Source organism: Pinus tabuliformis, chromosome 8 (genome assembly GCF_031772625.1).
Source record: "Pinus tabuliformis cultivar Carrire ecotype Pingquan chromosome 8, CPIR1, whole genome shotgun sequence".
Classification (NCBI taxonomy): Eukaryota; Viridiplantae; Streptophyta; class Pinopsida; order Pinales; family Pinaceae; genus Pinus; species Pinus tabuliformis.
This window is the reverse complement of record NC_142294.1, coordinates 1376738279-1376754757: the sequence shown is the minus strand read 5'-3', so window position 1 is coordinate 1376754757 and position 16479 is coordinate 1376738279. Positions and strand designations below refer to the sequence as shown.

General features: G+C 38.3%; 2 protein-coding genes across 2 annotated transcripts; one reads left to right on the top strand and one right to left on the bottom strand.

Moving 5' to 3' along the window:
* Positions 1 to 4022: 4022 nt before the first annotated feature.
* LOC149240635 (uncharacterized) lies at positions 4023 to 4475 on the bottom strand. Its single transcript, XM_089370248.1, has one exon. It carries the CDS (start codon positions 4473 to 4475, stop codon positions 4023 to 4025), a length of 453 nt encoding a protein of 150 aa, XP_089226374.1.
* Positions 4476 to 14668: 10193 nt separating this feature from the next.
* LOC149240634 (uncharacterized) lies at positions 14669 to 15259 on the top strand. The gene has a single exon (XM_089370247.1). It carries the CDS (start codon positions 14669 to 14671, stop codon positions 15257 to 15259), a length of 591 nt encoding a protein of 196 aa, XP_089226373.1.
* The last annotated feature ends 1220 nt before the right edge of the window (positions 15260 to 16479 follow it).

Here is a 16479-nt window from a genome sequence, read left to right as displayed (position 1 = left end):
CTATTTCATATGTAAAAACTATACCTTGTTATATTTTGTGGGGAGTTTCCACAGAATTTCACTCACTACGATCAAGTTATTATTAGAAGGAAAAGAAGCACTTGTAGAAGGTTATCTATAAGACTTTAGTTCGGAAAAGGAAATAAATGTCCCAAAAAACTATTCCAAGAATATTACAAAACCCTAAGATTGGTTACAGCATACCCCATGGATTCTTAGATGGAGCTTCTTAAGGTATCCCAAGGGTTTGTGGAGAAAGGGCTTTACTTGTTTTGGATAGTGCTCATCGTTTCTCATTAAAGCATGCTATGATTTTTTTGGTAATAATAGCAAGAAGCCTTAGATCCTACTCAAAGTAAAATATAGATAAATCAGTGAGAGAACTATGGTCTTAAGATACTCAAACTTTCTAGTGGAATAGGAAAATGGGAAAAAACAAATTCAAAGCTTGATTTTGGAGCCAATTGTTGATAGGATTGTGAACTAAATGTCCCTTTTTGAGGATGAGATGTATTTCGAGGATCATAATTTCTAATTTTGAGTATATAAATAACAGACACTTTTTGTTAATATGGTTTCCAACATTAATGAAACATGAGATAAATATCATACATATTAACAGATGCATATAAGTAGAGTAGTTATAGAATCTTCACCCATTGATATAGTGGGAGAAATTGAAAGTTTTACCTTTATTATTGAAGAGAAAGCTTATGAGCATAAAATATATAACACTTCACTCACTCATTGAAAAATGGAACTTTGAAAATAATTTTTATGCTTTTAAAATAATCTTAAAACATATAAATATCAAAGAATATGAAATAAATTTTAATATATATATATATATATATATATATATATATATATATAACATAAATTAATTTAAATAAAAGTTATATTATACGTAAAATAAATAATATTAAAGAGGGAGAATAAATAATATGAGGAATTTCTAAGAATATTTTTAAATTTTGATAAATTTAATGAAGGGTGTAGGGATATTAATTTTGAATTAATAGGATGGTTTAATGATATTATTTTTTTTAGTTAAATTATTAAAATATTGGATATTTTTATTAAATATTATTAATCTTAAAATTAAAAGAAAATTTGATTGTTTTGACAGGTTTTTTATAGTTTAGTATGGGGTAGATGTTAAGGGTAAATGTTTAACATTTAATAAATTTATTTTAATGTTAATGTTGGCTCAATATAGTGTTGGGAATCACGATTGTTGTTAGACCAAAACCAAAATTTACAGATGTTAGTTAACGATCACATTGCTAGAGATAAGGATCCACGATAGGTTGTTAGTCCATGTCACGAAACAAACAGGAGCATTGGTTTATCCAATGCCCAACAATCTCCCCCCAACACGAGTTGCGTGTGTATCGAACTTGTGCCCTGCGTTCTGAGACCAATTGTTGGGAATCACGATTGGTGTTAGTTAACGATCGCATCGCCAGAGATAAGGATCCATAAGAGGTGGTTAGTCCATGTCAAGTGTGTTTCGTAGGTGTTAGTTAACGATCACATCGCCAGAGATAAGGATCCACAAGAGGCGCTTAGTCCATGTCACGAAACACACAGGAGCGTTGGTTTATCCAATGTCCAACATATAGGAGTAGATGTGGAGGCGTAAATGTTTAACATTTAACATAAATATTTATATATTTATATATTTGTTTAATTAAAAGTAAAATATTAAAAGTTATAAACTAAAAGTTAAAAGTAATATAAAGCCCTATGCATGTAAACATTTAAATGTTGGCTCAATTAATAATAAAAAGTTCAAGTTCAAGTCAATTTGTTATATTTTGATTTTGTTATTAACTTGTGAATATACTTTGTTACAAGATCATGGGTCAATACCATGGCTTATCAATACCACATGCCAAAACCCATAACTTATTTTACAATCCAAATATTTTATAACGATATGACATGATTCTTAACTATTGATATTCACCCCTAGTTTACCATGGATATCATTAACATGTAAATAGGATTTGTTACTATCATGGACTAATACCATGGCTTATTAATACTACATGGCCAAAGAACATAATTTATTTCACTATCAAAATATTTTATAAATAAGTTATTTTAATTAAATCTAAAAGGAAAAATGTTATAATTACTTTTGAGATATAGCTAAACCTTTTATCATTAGGGCTACTAAAAAGTTCCCATAGAAATTAAATCAAATTTATAATAAAATTAAAAATGGGGACACTTTTATATATAGAGATGTGAAATTTATATAATATAAATAATATTATTAAGAACCAGCATAGATACATCTTAACTAAGGATGGAAGCCATGAGAGCAAACAAATTGACTAATGATAATAAAGGAAAGATAGTGCATGGTTTATTTAAATTTTCATTATTGTATTTTCTTTGACATGATTGATCCAAGATATAGGTTTAATATTTTACAACTAATTGAGTTTTTCTAATTTAGATACTTTCTTAGACACAATATTGAGGAATCAAATTTAAGAGAGAGAGAGGAGGGGGGAGGGAGGGAGATAATGGCAAAACTAGAGGGAAGAGAAAGAGAGAGAAAGTGACGGGGGGAGAGAAAGAGAGGGAGGTGGGAGAGAGTGGGAGAGAGAGGAAGGAAGAGAGAGGAGGGGAGAGAGAGAGGGGAAGAGAGAGAGATGGAGTTGGAGGGGGGGAGAGAGGGAGGAAAGAACAAAGACATAGAGAGATAGAGGTAGAGAGAGGGAGCGTGTGACAAGGGAGAGATGGGGAGAGAGGAGAGGAGAGAGATAGGGAGATAAGGTGGGATAGAATCATAGAGAGAGGATGGAAGAGAGAGAGGGAGAGAGAGATGGAGTTGGAGGGGGAGAGGGAGGAAGGGAAGAAGAAAGACATAGAGGGAGAAAGGTGGAGAAAGAGAGGAAGTGACAAGGGAGAGATGGAGAGAGAGTGAGGGAGGGGGGTGCGAGAGGGTAGAAAGAGAGGAGTGGAGGTGGGGGGGGGGGGGGAAAGAGGGAGGGAGAAGAAGATGGAAGGAGACACAAAAAGATAGATAGATGGTGGGGGGGAGAAGGGGAAGAGAGAGAGGGAGGGAGAAGAAGATGGAAGGAGACATTGAAAGATAAATAGATATAGAGAGAGAGTATTCCATCATGGTACTGGTGGATAAGCTTAAAAAAATTATCTATTTTATCCTAGTAATTCTAATTCACAGCATGCTTACTATTTACATAAAAGAAATTGCAACACTATATAGTGAGATTACCACAATAATATTAAATAAAAATATAAAACTACTCCAAATTTATGAAAATGATTATTTACAAGAAATTTTGAAGCATATTTAAATTTAGTACAATATATCACTCAAAAAAATATAAAAGAAAATAGAGATTAACCGACTCGTTAAATAAATGCCAAAGATGTATATAGAAAAAAATTAACTCCACTAAGAAAAATATTAACCTTTGATTAAATTTGCATACAATGATTTGTATCAAGCCTTTCCCTCAATGTTCATTAATCTCCATCATGTAGATAAGGGATCATTTCCCTCTAAGAAGTGTCTTAGTTGTTTATCCATCTCTCCAATAGAGGCAATTCTACATGTTCTTTCAATTTTTTTCAGTAAGAAAAAAAGTTGTATTATATTCATAAATATTTCTGAATGTACATCATATGGTAGATAGTAGGAGGAATCCCAAATATCTCATGAAGAAAGATCTTGAGAAAAAACTAAAAGATCCCAAAAGCATACATGATAGAGGGATGATATAGATCCTTATCAGATCAGAATATGACAAATACCGTCTCTGGACATATCGAAATATTATAATGATCTGCTATATAATAAACATCAGAATAGATGATGATGATAGAAAAATGATGAAGCATAGAGGAAATATATAATATAACAGGTTCAAGCTACATACCATATATGAGGATTCAAAATTTTTGAAGTAGTAGGTGCATTCAACATACCAGATATGAGAAGATAATTATATATGCTATATACCGGGGAGACGGAAATCCTAAATATTATGCTGAGTTTCTCCAACAGTGATAGAAACCTGCCAAGATTCGTTTTGAGAGGAAATGCCTTCTTTGGACAACGTATCTGCCTCCATGTTGAATGACCTTCCAATGTGATGAATAGAATAATCCTTGTGATACTTCCATAAAGATGAAATTCTTTCCAACCACCCCAAGAGGTTGATATTCTGAATGAGATGAGCAGATCTCACGTGATCAATGATCACCTTGGAACCACCAAAAATGTGCAAACCTTGGATGCCAAGGAAGTCACCAAAACTCATGAGACCAGCCAAGGCGATTGCCTCCGCTTTGTTGTTCGATCCCTTGCCACCATTCCATGAGATTTTAATACATTGGTCCACATGAGGAATAATGTAAACTCCACAAGCACAGATTCCATTCGAGTCTGCCCCGTCAAATAATGCGCGAGGAAGAACAGAAAGGTCCATTGAGGATCCTATTTGTTTCTTGGAAATTTGTTGATTTTGAGGAGTCTTGCTAGAGGGAAGGAGAGATAAGATAGAATCTATAACAAGAGCAAAAAATATATTTCTTTCATGAAACAATGCCTTATTTCTCCATTTCCAAATGGACCAAATAATGATCAAGGGAATAGGCCTCTAGTCCGGTCTCATTTTGCTCCACCAATGAAAAGCCTCTCTAATTGATGTGAAAGAAATCCTATTCAGCCCAAATTTATCAGCCAATGACTTCCATATCATAATAGCAAGGGGACAGACTAGAAAAATATGATAGTTAGATTCTTCATTTGCTTTGCAAATGGGACAAATAGCTGGCCCATGCCAATTTCCTTTTTCTAAATTGTCCCACGTCAGATTCTTGTTGTTAAAGACCAACCATGCAAATAAATCGTCTTGGTAGGGCAGTTTTCTTTCCAGAAAACACTGGGGAAAATGTTGTTTGGGAAGTAGGGTACTCCATCTGAAGCATGAGATAGATGTCTTTTACATAAACAGTTGATCGCCCCTTAGGTCCATTCCATATAGGATAATCTTCCTCTGATGATTTGAAGATACCCCTACCATGCATATAAGATATGATCTTGTCCCATTGAGAACATTGTGTACCATATAGTCCAATCATTTCAGCAGACTTCCAAATAGGAATAGAGCCCACCCATTTATCTATAACCTGATCCCAATAAAAAAATCGCATATGCTAAAGATAGTGAAGCAGTTGTTGAGGAATATTAAAATCCGAAGCCTCGCCCGCCAATGGATCCAGGCCAATTAGGATCTTTTTGCCCAATTGGAAATTCCATGCGAGGTTCTTTAGAAAATAACCCTCTATTTTATGAAAACTACGCCAAATGGCAGAACCTTTAGGAGCACCAAAAGAACCCTGTCTAAACCAAAATGAAATATCTCTGTTATTCAAATATTTAGCCTTGATTATGATGCTCCAAGTACTGATCTCAAAAATTTATTTCCATAAAGATTTGCAAAGAAGAGCAATATTGAATAAGCTTAATTCCATAATACCCCACCCCCTAAGGGCTTTAGGCCGAGATAGGTTCGCAAGCTTTGACAAATGGAATTTTCTATGATGCGTGTTTGCTCCCCAAATGAAATTAGCCATGCTCCGATTCAATTTATGGATAATCTTAACATGGATATAAAATAGGTGAGCCCAATAGACCAATAACTGAACCGGGACCGATTGAGTTAAAATAAATCTACCTACCAGAGAGAGACTTTTGAATTCCCAGCCCTCGGTTATCTTAATGAATCTATCATGAATCCAAGACCAATCTGTAGAGGTGTAACCGACTGGCTTGAGATGGAAGCGAGGTATTTTAGGCCCTCATGGAGGGGAGACACCTGGATATGAAAGAGATTGGAGAGATACATAGCCATCTCAGAATTGATATCCTTCATATAAAAATATGATTTGTCCTCATTAATACAAAGCCCTGTGGCTTTCTGAAATTTCCCCAAGATTGAGTGCAGACAGTCCCATGAAACACGGCACAACATAGTTGCCAACAAGATGTCACCTATGAATAGATTATGAGAGAAAGAAATATTTATGTAGATAACCATCGGATTACATACCTTATCACTAATGGCCCTCTTATTGTGGAGACTGAGTGAATCCATTACTAAAATAAAAAGGAGGGGGGACAAAGAACATCCTTGTCGTAGACCCCTAGCTGCCAGGAAAAAGGATGAAGGAATACCATTAACAAGAACAACATAGTTCACATCAATTACGCAAGCCATAATCCAATTCAAACAGTTAATATTAATGCCAATTTTGATGAGAAGGCATCTGAGGAAACCCCAATCTATGCAATCATATGCTTTTTTGAGATCAATTTTTAAAAAGGCAGCCTCCACCTTCCTAATGTGCATAGAATGGAGACCCTCCTACGTAATGGCAACAGCCTTTAAGATATTTCTATCCTTTAGGAGGCCATGTTGATCAGGAGTAATGTGCATAGAGAGCATATTTCTCATCCTAATTGCAATAATTTTAGAAATTATCTTATCAATAGTATTACAGAGAGAGATGGGCCTGAAATCCCTAAATGAAAGGGATAGCTTCTTTTTAGGAATTAAGGAAATATACATTGATGTAATAGAATGAGGAACTATACCCTTTTTCCTAGATGCCTCCACCATATTCAAAAGATCTAATTTCAGAATATCAAAGAAGTGGATAAAAAAATAAATGGTCCATTTATCAAGACTCGGGCTCTTGTCTTTTTGAAATGATTTCATGATGGCCAAGAGTTCTGACTCAGTAACCGGGGCAAAGAGGAGATCATTTTGCTCCTCATCAAACATAATGGGATATGGTTCAATGCCCCAAATGATATCAGGAAATTCACATCCCCCCTTGCTGCTATATGCCTGTTGAAAATATTTAACAGCCTCTCTAGATATGTCTGCCTGAGAAAACACCGAGGCTCCCAACTCATCTTGAATCTCCCAAATGGAATTTATTTCTCTCCTCTTATTCGCAAATCGATGAAAAAATTTTGTATTCTTATCCCCTTCTTTGAGCCAAATGGCTCTGCTCTTGAGCCTCCAAGAAGCCTCCTCAATAGCCAACAAGTTCTGCTTTTTTCTCTCCAGGTCCCTGATCTTAGCCCTCGTATCAGAAGAAACATTATTTGAAATAAGTTTCTCTGATAATACTCCCAATTATTCGCTAATATTCTTTAGTTCTTTTCTGTTGGAAATCACCCTACCCCGTTGCCAACGTTTAACACAAGATCTTAAGCCCTTTAAATGATCCAAAAAAGATTCTGACTTCTAGTATGAATTAGAAAGTGAGTGAGATGACCAGTATTCCTTAATGATCAAGTTAAATTGCTCATTCTCCAGCCAGACCCTATTAAATTTAAATTGATAACCCCACCTATGACCTACCAGATTCCATTTAATTGAGATAAGACGATGATCAGATATGAAACTGGGAATATTTATAATAGATGGGGATCACAAACAGTCAATCAAACTATCATGAATGAGAAAACGATCCAATCTCTTAGCGAGGAACGCTTCATTCGATCTCCCATTTGTAGAAATTTTGAATAATATGACACATATTCACAGAGATTATCCTGATTATACACTTATAAGCAGAACATGCATAATACATAACCTCCTCTACGTTGATCATCAATTTACAGAAGCAGAAACATTCACAGGCGCACATAGAAGCATCAATCACACATATCAACACAGTATTTTCCCGGGGAAAGCATCTCACTAAAAACCCCAAATATCTGTATATTATAGTGATTGAATCATGTAACAATACATAGTACAATACTCCTCACAAGTACTCAGTACTATCTCCACATGCTACACAGAATACAGCTCAGATCTAATCTCCAAATCTCCCCCGCTGCTTGCCTACCTCCACAGCTCAATACCTGCTCAAGAATGAATGAAAATGGTTTAACAAACTCATATTTAACCTCTAAAGAACCACTCACACTGGGAAAGACGTGAGCAGAGGCTATAATACTTTGTATTGGCCAATTCATTGGCATACTCAATCCCTTTGATTGTGCAAATCCTCATGCACAACTATAGTCACAACTGATAGCAATCTGATCCTCTAACACCTATCCCTATTGAACTGAACATGCACTGACATGCAACTGAGTTGACTGATGTATTCTATAGTTGTATTATGAGTTAATAAAGTTTAACAACTCATCATTAGTCTATTTGCAGTTAGACTAATTACAACTAGTTTAACCAAGTCAAACTGAACACAACTCCATCAACTCTGCAATCAACTCCACCAAACTCAATTGATTGAGTTCTAACTGAAGTCATGCATGCAACAACTCAACTGACCCACAAAGAAAGCATACTTCCTTCTGACAGCTGCATGTGCCACCTCTGTAGCTCAAACTGAAGTGCTCCAAGAGAATAAGATCAAGTTTATAGTCCAAATATTATTATGAGACAATAATATTTGACTTTTCTATTTTTGATAGCCAGTCTAAAAATAGACTGTGATCACTCCTACTGTGATCACTCCTGCTGTGATCACTCCTTCTATGGTCACTCCTGCTGTGATCATCCCTGATGTGGTCACTCCTGCTGTGATCCAAAAATAGAACTTGCGCCATAATTTTCCTGCGGGCCCACTTAGTGAAGGCAACTCTTTTCACTAAGCTCCATCATCTTGTTGCATTGTCAACAAGCATTTCTTGTTGCACACTTTTCAACACTCCCTCTCAACAAGAAAGGCTTCCTCTCAAACCCAATCTTGTAACTCTAGAATGTTCTCCATGCAACACATCTGGTCGGTCCACTTGCTCTATCATCAAAGTATCTGACTGTTATTTCCTCTATCGACTAAAAACTCTGCATCTCTGTGCTCTTCAATATCTGACTACTCTAGCCTCTGTCACTTTGATCTCTGACTACATCTGCGCTGCTGCTAGTTCTATCTCCCAGCATTGCATCCACACTGCACCTCCCAACTGACCTCCCTATTGGGCTAGAAACACCCTCTGATGCTGAAGCTCTACTTGCTGCTGACAAGTGCTCCCTCTCTGACATCTGCGCTACTGCAAAATCTCCATGCATCTCGCACCATTTCACACCTCTCTGTGCCACCTAGCACTGTGCAAAACACTTGTGCCTCTCGCATTGCTGCAGCCTGCTAGCTATGCGTTGTCCTGGGATTCCCTGCACTGTCACTCTCTCTGCCACTCCATCCACATCTGTCTCTACCCAATCAGTCAGTTCCTGCTACTACACATTGGGGCTCCCGTAGCAAGGTCTCATCCAAGAGGTTGGGTACCTCAAGGATCCTTCCCCTCCTCCTTGGGATGATCATTCTATATCGCCCCACCTCCTACCTGGAGGTGTGGCTGCATGTGATCCCTCAGCCCACCTGGCTCGAATTTTCCCCCCACTAGAGGTCTCTGCATGAGTAGATGTCTCTACTCGATCTCCTCTTAGCTTCCCTTTTTTTGGCTCCTCCACAACCTCCTAAAGTTGCTGCACCAATTGTGGCTCCCCCACAATCGTCTGAGACTTCTTCTGGCTCTGCATGTTGAGAGGTAATATGCGCTCCCTCTCAACCACCAAGTCTTCATCAGTTGCCTCACTGCTCAAGGCTTTGCATGCATCTTGAACCTCAAGAGCATACAGGTTCTTGACCCGTGAACCAATCTGCTTCACTTGTCTAGTGATGATGTGTCTAAGGAAAACCTTTCCCTTTCTGAAGACCACATCATAGCCTTTGTCTTCCAGCATCGCGATCGACACCAAGTTTCTCTTCAATCCTGGTACATACTTGACATCAGTCAAGGTAAGGCAAGCTCCATGCTCCCTCTGAAAAATAACCATGCCTACACCTAAGACACTATACTTCTCATCATTACCCATCCCTATGAGTATCTGGAGATCTTTCTCCTCCAAAGTACTGAACAAACTTTTGTCACCGGTCATGTGGAAAGAAGCTCCACTGTCAAGAAACCAACCACTTCCCACCATGGATGAAACCATGCATGCGAAGAGTGTGAAATCCAACTCAAACTGTGAAGCAAGTGCCTCACCTTCAGATCCTTCCCTAGATCCCTTCTTGGACTTCTTCTTTGGGCAATTAGTAGCATAATGACCCAACTCATGACAACGAAAGCATCGCACCTTCGACTTGTCAACCTTCTTCCCATCATTGGAAGAACTAGATTCAGAAAGAGAAACCTTCCCCTTCCCCTTCTTCGCCTTACTCGCTAAGGCACAGTTCTCCTCATCATGCATAGATGAAGAACTGTCTCTGGTGCACCGTCTAATCTCCTCTTGCACAAGATCTAACCAAAGTCTCTCCCATCCTGGCAATTTCTCCCTTCCATTCACCGAGTCCTAGTAGCTATGCCAACTCTTAGGAAGGTCAAGGAGTGCTAGACTCACCATCCTCATCCTCAACAGTTACCCCCACACTTCCCAGCTCATCCCGGCATTGGGTGAACTTCGTGAGATACCTGGGCATACTGTCTCCATTCTCACACTTAATGTTTCTGAGTTTCGCCCTTGCTTTGGAATTAAATTCAAATTCCACCAGCTCAAAACTCAACCGCTTCCGATCTAGAATTCGTGAGAACAAAGTATTTCTTGTACAGAGATCAACTGTATGGGCATTCACCGGATATCTCACCCTCCAAAAGAAGGATGAATCCAGAGGCTACCTGGCCCGATCACAGACTTTTCCTGAAGAAATAAAATGTAAACACTTTCTGAATAATAGATCCGATGATCAATCCTCGCTTGATATCCTGTAAACATATCTTCTACAAATCAAGCAGCTCTGATACCATGTGGAAATTTTGAATAATATGACACATATTCACAGAGACTATCCTGATTATACACTTATAAGCGGAACATGCATAATACATAACCTCCTCTATGGTGATCCAAATGGCTCTACTCTTGAGCCTCCAAGAAACCTCCTCAGTAGCCAACAAGTTTTGCTTTTTTCTCTCCAGGCCCTGATCTTAGCCCTCGTATCAAATGAAACATTATTTGAAATAAGCTTCTCTGATAATACTCCCAATTCTTCGCTAATATTATTTAGATCTTTTGTGTTGGAAATCACCCTACCCCATTGCCAATGTTTAACACAATATCTTAAGCCCTTTAAACGATCCAGAAAAGATTCTGACTTCTAGTATGAATCAGAAAGTGAGTGAGATGACCAGTATTCCTTAATGATCAAGTTAAATTGCTCATTCTCCATCCAGACCCTATTAAATTTAAATGGATAACCCCGCCTATGACCCACCAGATTCCGTTTAATTGAGATAATACGATGATCAGATATGAAACTGGGAATATTTATAATAGATGGGGATCACAGACAGTCAATCAAACTATCATGAATGAGAAAACGATCCAATCTCTTAGCTAGGAACGCTTCATTCGATCTCCCATTTGTAGAAATTTTGAATAATATGACACACATTCACAGAGATTATCCTGATTATACACTTATAAGGGGAACATGCATAATACATAACCTCCTCTACGTTGATCATCAATTTACAGAAGCAGAAACATTCACAGGCGCACATAGAAGCATCAATCACACATATCAACACAGTGTTTTCCCAGGGAAAGCATCTCGCTAAAAACCCCGACTATCTATATAGTATAGTGATTGAATCATGTAACAATACATAGTACAATACTCCTCACAAGTACTCAATACTATCTCCACATGCTACACACAATACAGCTCAGATCTGATCTCCAAATCTCCCCCGCTGATTGCCTGCCTCCACAACGCAATACCTGCTCAAGAATGAATGAGAATGGTTTACCAAACTCGTATTTAACCTCCAAAGAATCACTCACACTGGGAAAGACGTGAGCAGAGGCTATAATACTTGGTATTGGCCAATTCATTGGCATACTCAATCCCTTTGATTGTGCAAATCTTCATGCACAACTATAGTCACAACTGATAGCAATATGATCCTCTAACACCTGTCCCTGCTGAATTGAACATGCACTGACATGCAACTGAGTTAACTGATGTATTCTATAGTTGCATTATGAGTTAATAATTAGTTTAACAACTCATCATTAGTCTATTTGCAGTTAGACTAATTATAACTAGTTTAACCAAGTCAAACTGAACACAACTCCATCAACTCTACAATCAACTCCACCAAACTCAACTGATTGAGTTCTAACTGAAGTCATGCATGCAACAACTCAACTGACCCACAAAGAAAGCGTACTTCCTTCTAACAGCTGCATGTGCCACCTCTGGAGCTCAAACTGAAGTGCTCCAAGAGAATAAGATCAAGTTTATAGTCCAAATATTATTATGAGACAATAATATTTGACTTTTCTATTTTTGACAGCCAGTCTAAAAATAGACTTTGACCACTCCTGTTGTGATCACTCCTACTGTGATCACTCCTGTTGTGGTCACTCCTGTTGTGATCATCCCTGCTGTGATCCAAAAATAGAACTTGCGCCATAATTTGCCTGCGGGCCCACTTAGTGAAGGCGACTCTTTTCACTAAGCTCCATCATCTTGTTGCATTCTCAACAAACATTTCTTGTTGCACACTTTTCAACACCATTGTCCCATGTAGGCTTGCTTCTGGAAGGGAGAACATCAACAAAGTTATGAATCAGAATGGCTTCTCTAAGCCTGAATCCCACATGGTCCATTTTCCTACCTTTACCCCAGACCTCATCGATGCTCAGAGTACAATTGAAATCCCCCCCAATGATCAAAGAGTCAATGTCAAAAAACTCAGAAGATAGAAATCGGTCCCAGAAAGGAAAGCGGTCTTTATACGGAGCATATATATTAAGAATGTGAAAAGGACCATTATATCCTCTAAATTTTGCCAGAAGAAGAATACCTGCAAAGCAACTGAAAGCCAATGCTGAGATCCAGAGCGGATCCCATAAAACTGCCAACCCACCAGAGAGACCAGATGAATCTGTGGCAGCTATATGCCAGGAGGGAAACATGCGCCTAAAATATGATATAGAATCCTGGCATCCATGCATGGTTTCTTGAATAAGAATAATCTTAGAGTTTGAAGATCTGAAAAGTTCCTTAAGTGCCAAAAATTTCAGGCCCACACCAAGACCCCTTATATTCATAGATATTATGCTTATCATTTGGAACATTCACCAGGAATACTTGCTCTAAGCAGCTCGTTACCAGCGAGGTCCACTATGGGGACATCAATCAAAGAAAGATCCCTAATATGCAAATCCACTCTACCTTTTCTACCCCTAAAGTGTCTGCTACCCCTATTCTGAGTCTTTCTGACTGTAATATTAGCTACCGAATTTGGACTAATGGAAGGAGAAATAGGATTATGAGGCTTAGATGTTGACAACGGACGCAGGTTAAGGGAGTCGTGTTTCAGCAGGATATCAAGACCATCATCAAATGAATTGTTCGGGGAGGAGCCAGGTGTGTTATGAGGGGTATAGGTCAATGTCGGAGCCTTGGCTTTGATGTCAATCTTCGAAGTAGGAGCAGCGGAGGAGGGTTCTAAGTGATGAGGGGATACCAACCTATTATGCACACCTGGGCGATGACCGGGAGAATGAGGAGAAGATGATATGTAAGTAACATTGGGAGCTATAAGGAAATTAGTAGGAGGATGAGGCACAGGGATAGGAGAGGGAATGGCTCGATCAGTGTCGAGCTCAGGAGGAGAGGGAACAACAGAGAAGTGTGACCTCCTTTCTGTGGAAGAGACATATAAGGAATGTGGAAACGATGTTTTGTGAGGAGAAATATAATTGATCTCCTCAAGGGAACAATGATCTTGCCTGATGTTTTCTAAAGATTTAGACTTCCTGATAGGACTGCAAGATGATTTCTCTTGAGTGATATCTCGAGAGATCGAAGGACGGATGTTCACCAAATTGGGGATTTTATCTATATCCAAATAACCAATATGTTCTGAATTATGCAAAACAGATTTGGAGCCAAAGGATAATCTGTTATGTTCCTTGCCTCTTTTCCTGCCAACCGGATGGCGAGGACAGGAAGCCTTTAGATGTCAAGTTCTGTGGCATATCGTGCACCTAAAATGGACCCCCCAGTAGTCCAGACGCTGATGAATGGCAAGACTATCCCAATATAATTCGATGTGTTCGGGAAAACCCCCCCATATTCTATTTCAATTAAGATCCAAGCAACACATTTATCTTTAGCTCCAAGACATTTCGGATCAACATAGATAAACTTACCAATGGCATTTCCAATCATAGCAAGGGTTTCTTTGGACCACAATTCAATGGGAAGGCCCAGAAGCTTAACCCAAATATAGTTATTTTAAGGAGTGGATCTTAAAGGATTAAAACCAATGTACCATTTATGCAAGGCAAGAAAGCTTTTATCCCGAACCCAGGGAAGAGAGAAAATCTTCTCAAGATCACATTCTTTTAAGAAATGGAAACTGTACCAGTTGTTCATTAATCTGACGATTGTAGGAATATAACCCAATAAGGCGTTCCATTTATTTCCAATCCAAATCCTGAACTGACCATCCTCCATTGGTGGAAAGTGCCAACGACCAACCAATGCTCTCTTTTAAAGGTTACAATCCTGTCCGATAAAAAAGAACTATCCAAATGCACGGCCAAGGGAGGGGATGTCTGGCACTTTACTAGTATCTCGAAAGAGGTCACATTGTTATGAAGAAGATGCACAAGTTTCGACCTCCAAGAGGCTACGCCCTTCTAATTCGACACTCCATTTTTCTCCCACAACGAGTCCCACTAATCCAAATCCAGATCCACATGCAGGAGCAGCCATTCCAGTTAATGGTTGTGAGTGGGTGGAGTTTCTTTTACGAGAGATGCAGAGTTCATCAAACATAGATGATGCAAGATCACGTGTCTCAAAATCAATGGAAGCACTTGAAAAGGCCATAGTTAATCGCACAGAAAGAGATTTTATTCATGCTGAAAGCCTGCAAAAGGAAAATGTGGTGCTGAAGCAGCAAGTAGAAAGCCTTTCTGGTGATAATGCTATTCTGAAGCGAGCAGTAGCCATACAACACCAACGTCACAAGGAGCATGAAGAAAGAGGTCATGAATTGCAACGTGTGAAACAACTTTTATCACAAAGTGAAGAGCAGCTAAGGACTTTACAGATAAATAATTATGCTCTCTCGTTGCAACTTCGTCAGGCAGACGAAGGTACCCCCATTCCTGGGCGCTTTCACCCAGATGTATTCTGAAACCTCTGTCTACTTCGGTTCATGGTTCACAATCTATTCCCCAGTGATGTGAGTTATGCTCACATATGGAAAGCTATGATATGTAGGTCAACTTTGATTAACCTAGTGCGAATCATCCTACATCGGTCATTAGCCAGTTACCATGAGCAGTAAAAGTCTCTATCTATGTCCATATATTTACTCAGAATTACTGAAGCATGTAGATTGAATGATGCCCAGTATAAGCCTCTATCTATGTCCATATAATATACGGAAACAAATATTCGGCCTTCGAGCTAGTCCAACAAAACAGAAATCCGGGCACTGATAAAATAACCGGGTTCGATATTCCTCATCTCTTAGAAACAGAATTATAACCACGGAATACATTTAGCATGGGATCCTTTCAAATGCTACCACTTTGATACAAAGTTTAATTTCTCCATTTTATTTCGTGGTACTCAATCAATTAGCAGCCTAGATAGAGTGCACAAGAATGATTAACTTGGCATCACAAAGCTCTTTGAGGCAAAAGGATATAGTAAGGGGTTCAACTACCTCTATTGCTTTATATATAAATAAAGCTTTTGTAGCAACATTAAGATGAATTGATGTTGAGATATGGGTGGTCATAACTCTTTAATACTAACTTCCTCTTTTTATTGAGCACCGAATTGCAAGTAATGATCTTACCATTAACGGTTAGTTAACAAAATTCCTGGGGTCAATCTTGCATTACTCTAGGCTTTTTAATTTAACATTACACTACTTCCCATCAATACAATGTTTAGAGATATTAAGTTTCATAAACTTACTAGGAAATCTTTCACAATTTCTTTTTTTATATAGCTCAAACAACTTTTTGGCCAATATGTCTCATTCTTTAATACCATGTCTTAGTGTCATATGTCTCATCCTTTAATGTCATATGTCCCATCCTTTAATGTCATATCTTAGTGTCATCAACTAGATACTGACTATATTGCTACATCAACTTGTGTTGCCTTTTCGTGATAGCCCCTACAATGTCCCAATCCAAATAGCTCTCACCAACACCTTTGCACAATGACCCATCTTATGTGAATCTTTCTCAAATATGATATGCATGTCTATATCACACCTTCTATTTATAGATCTCACATTTCTAGCCAAATCTAGAATCTATGGCACATTTGTTCATGTTTTATGCCAATTTCCTTTACCTCTATTAACCAATTGACCTCTCACCTAGAATGTGTGGC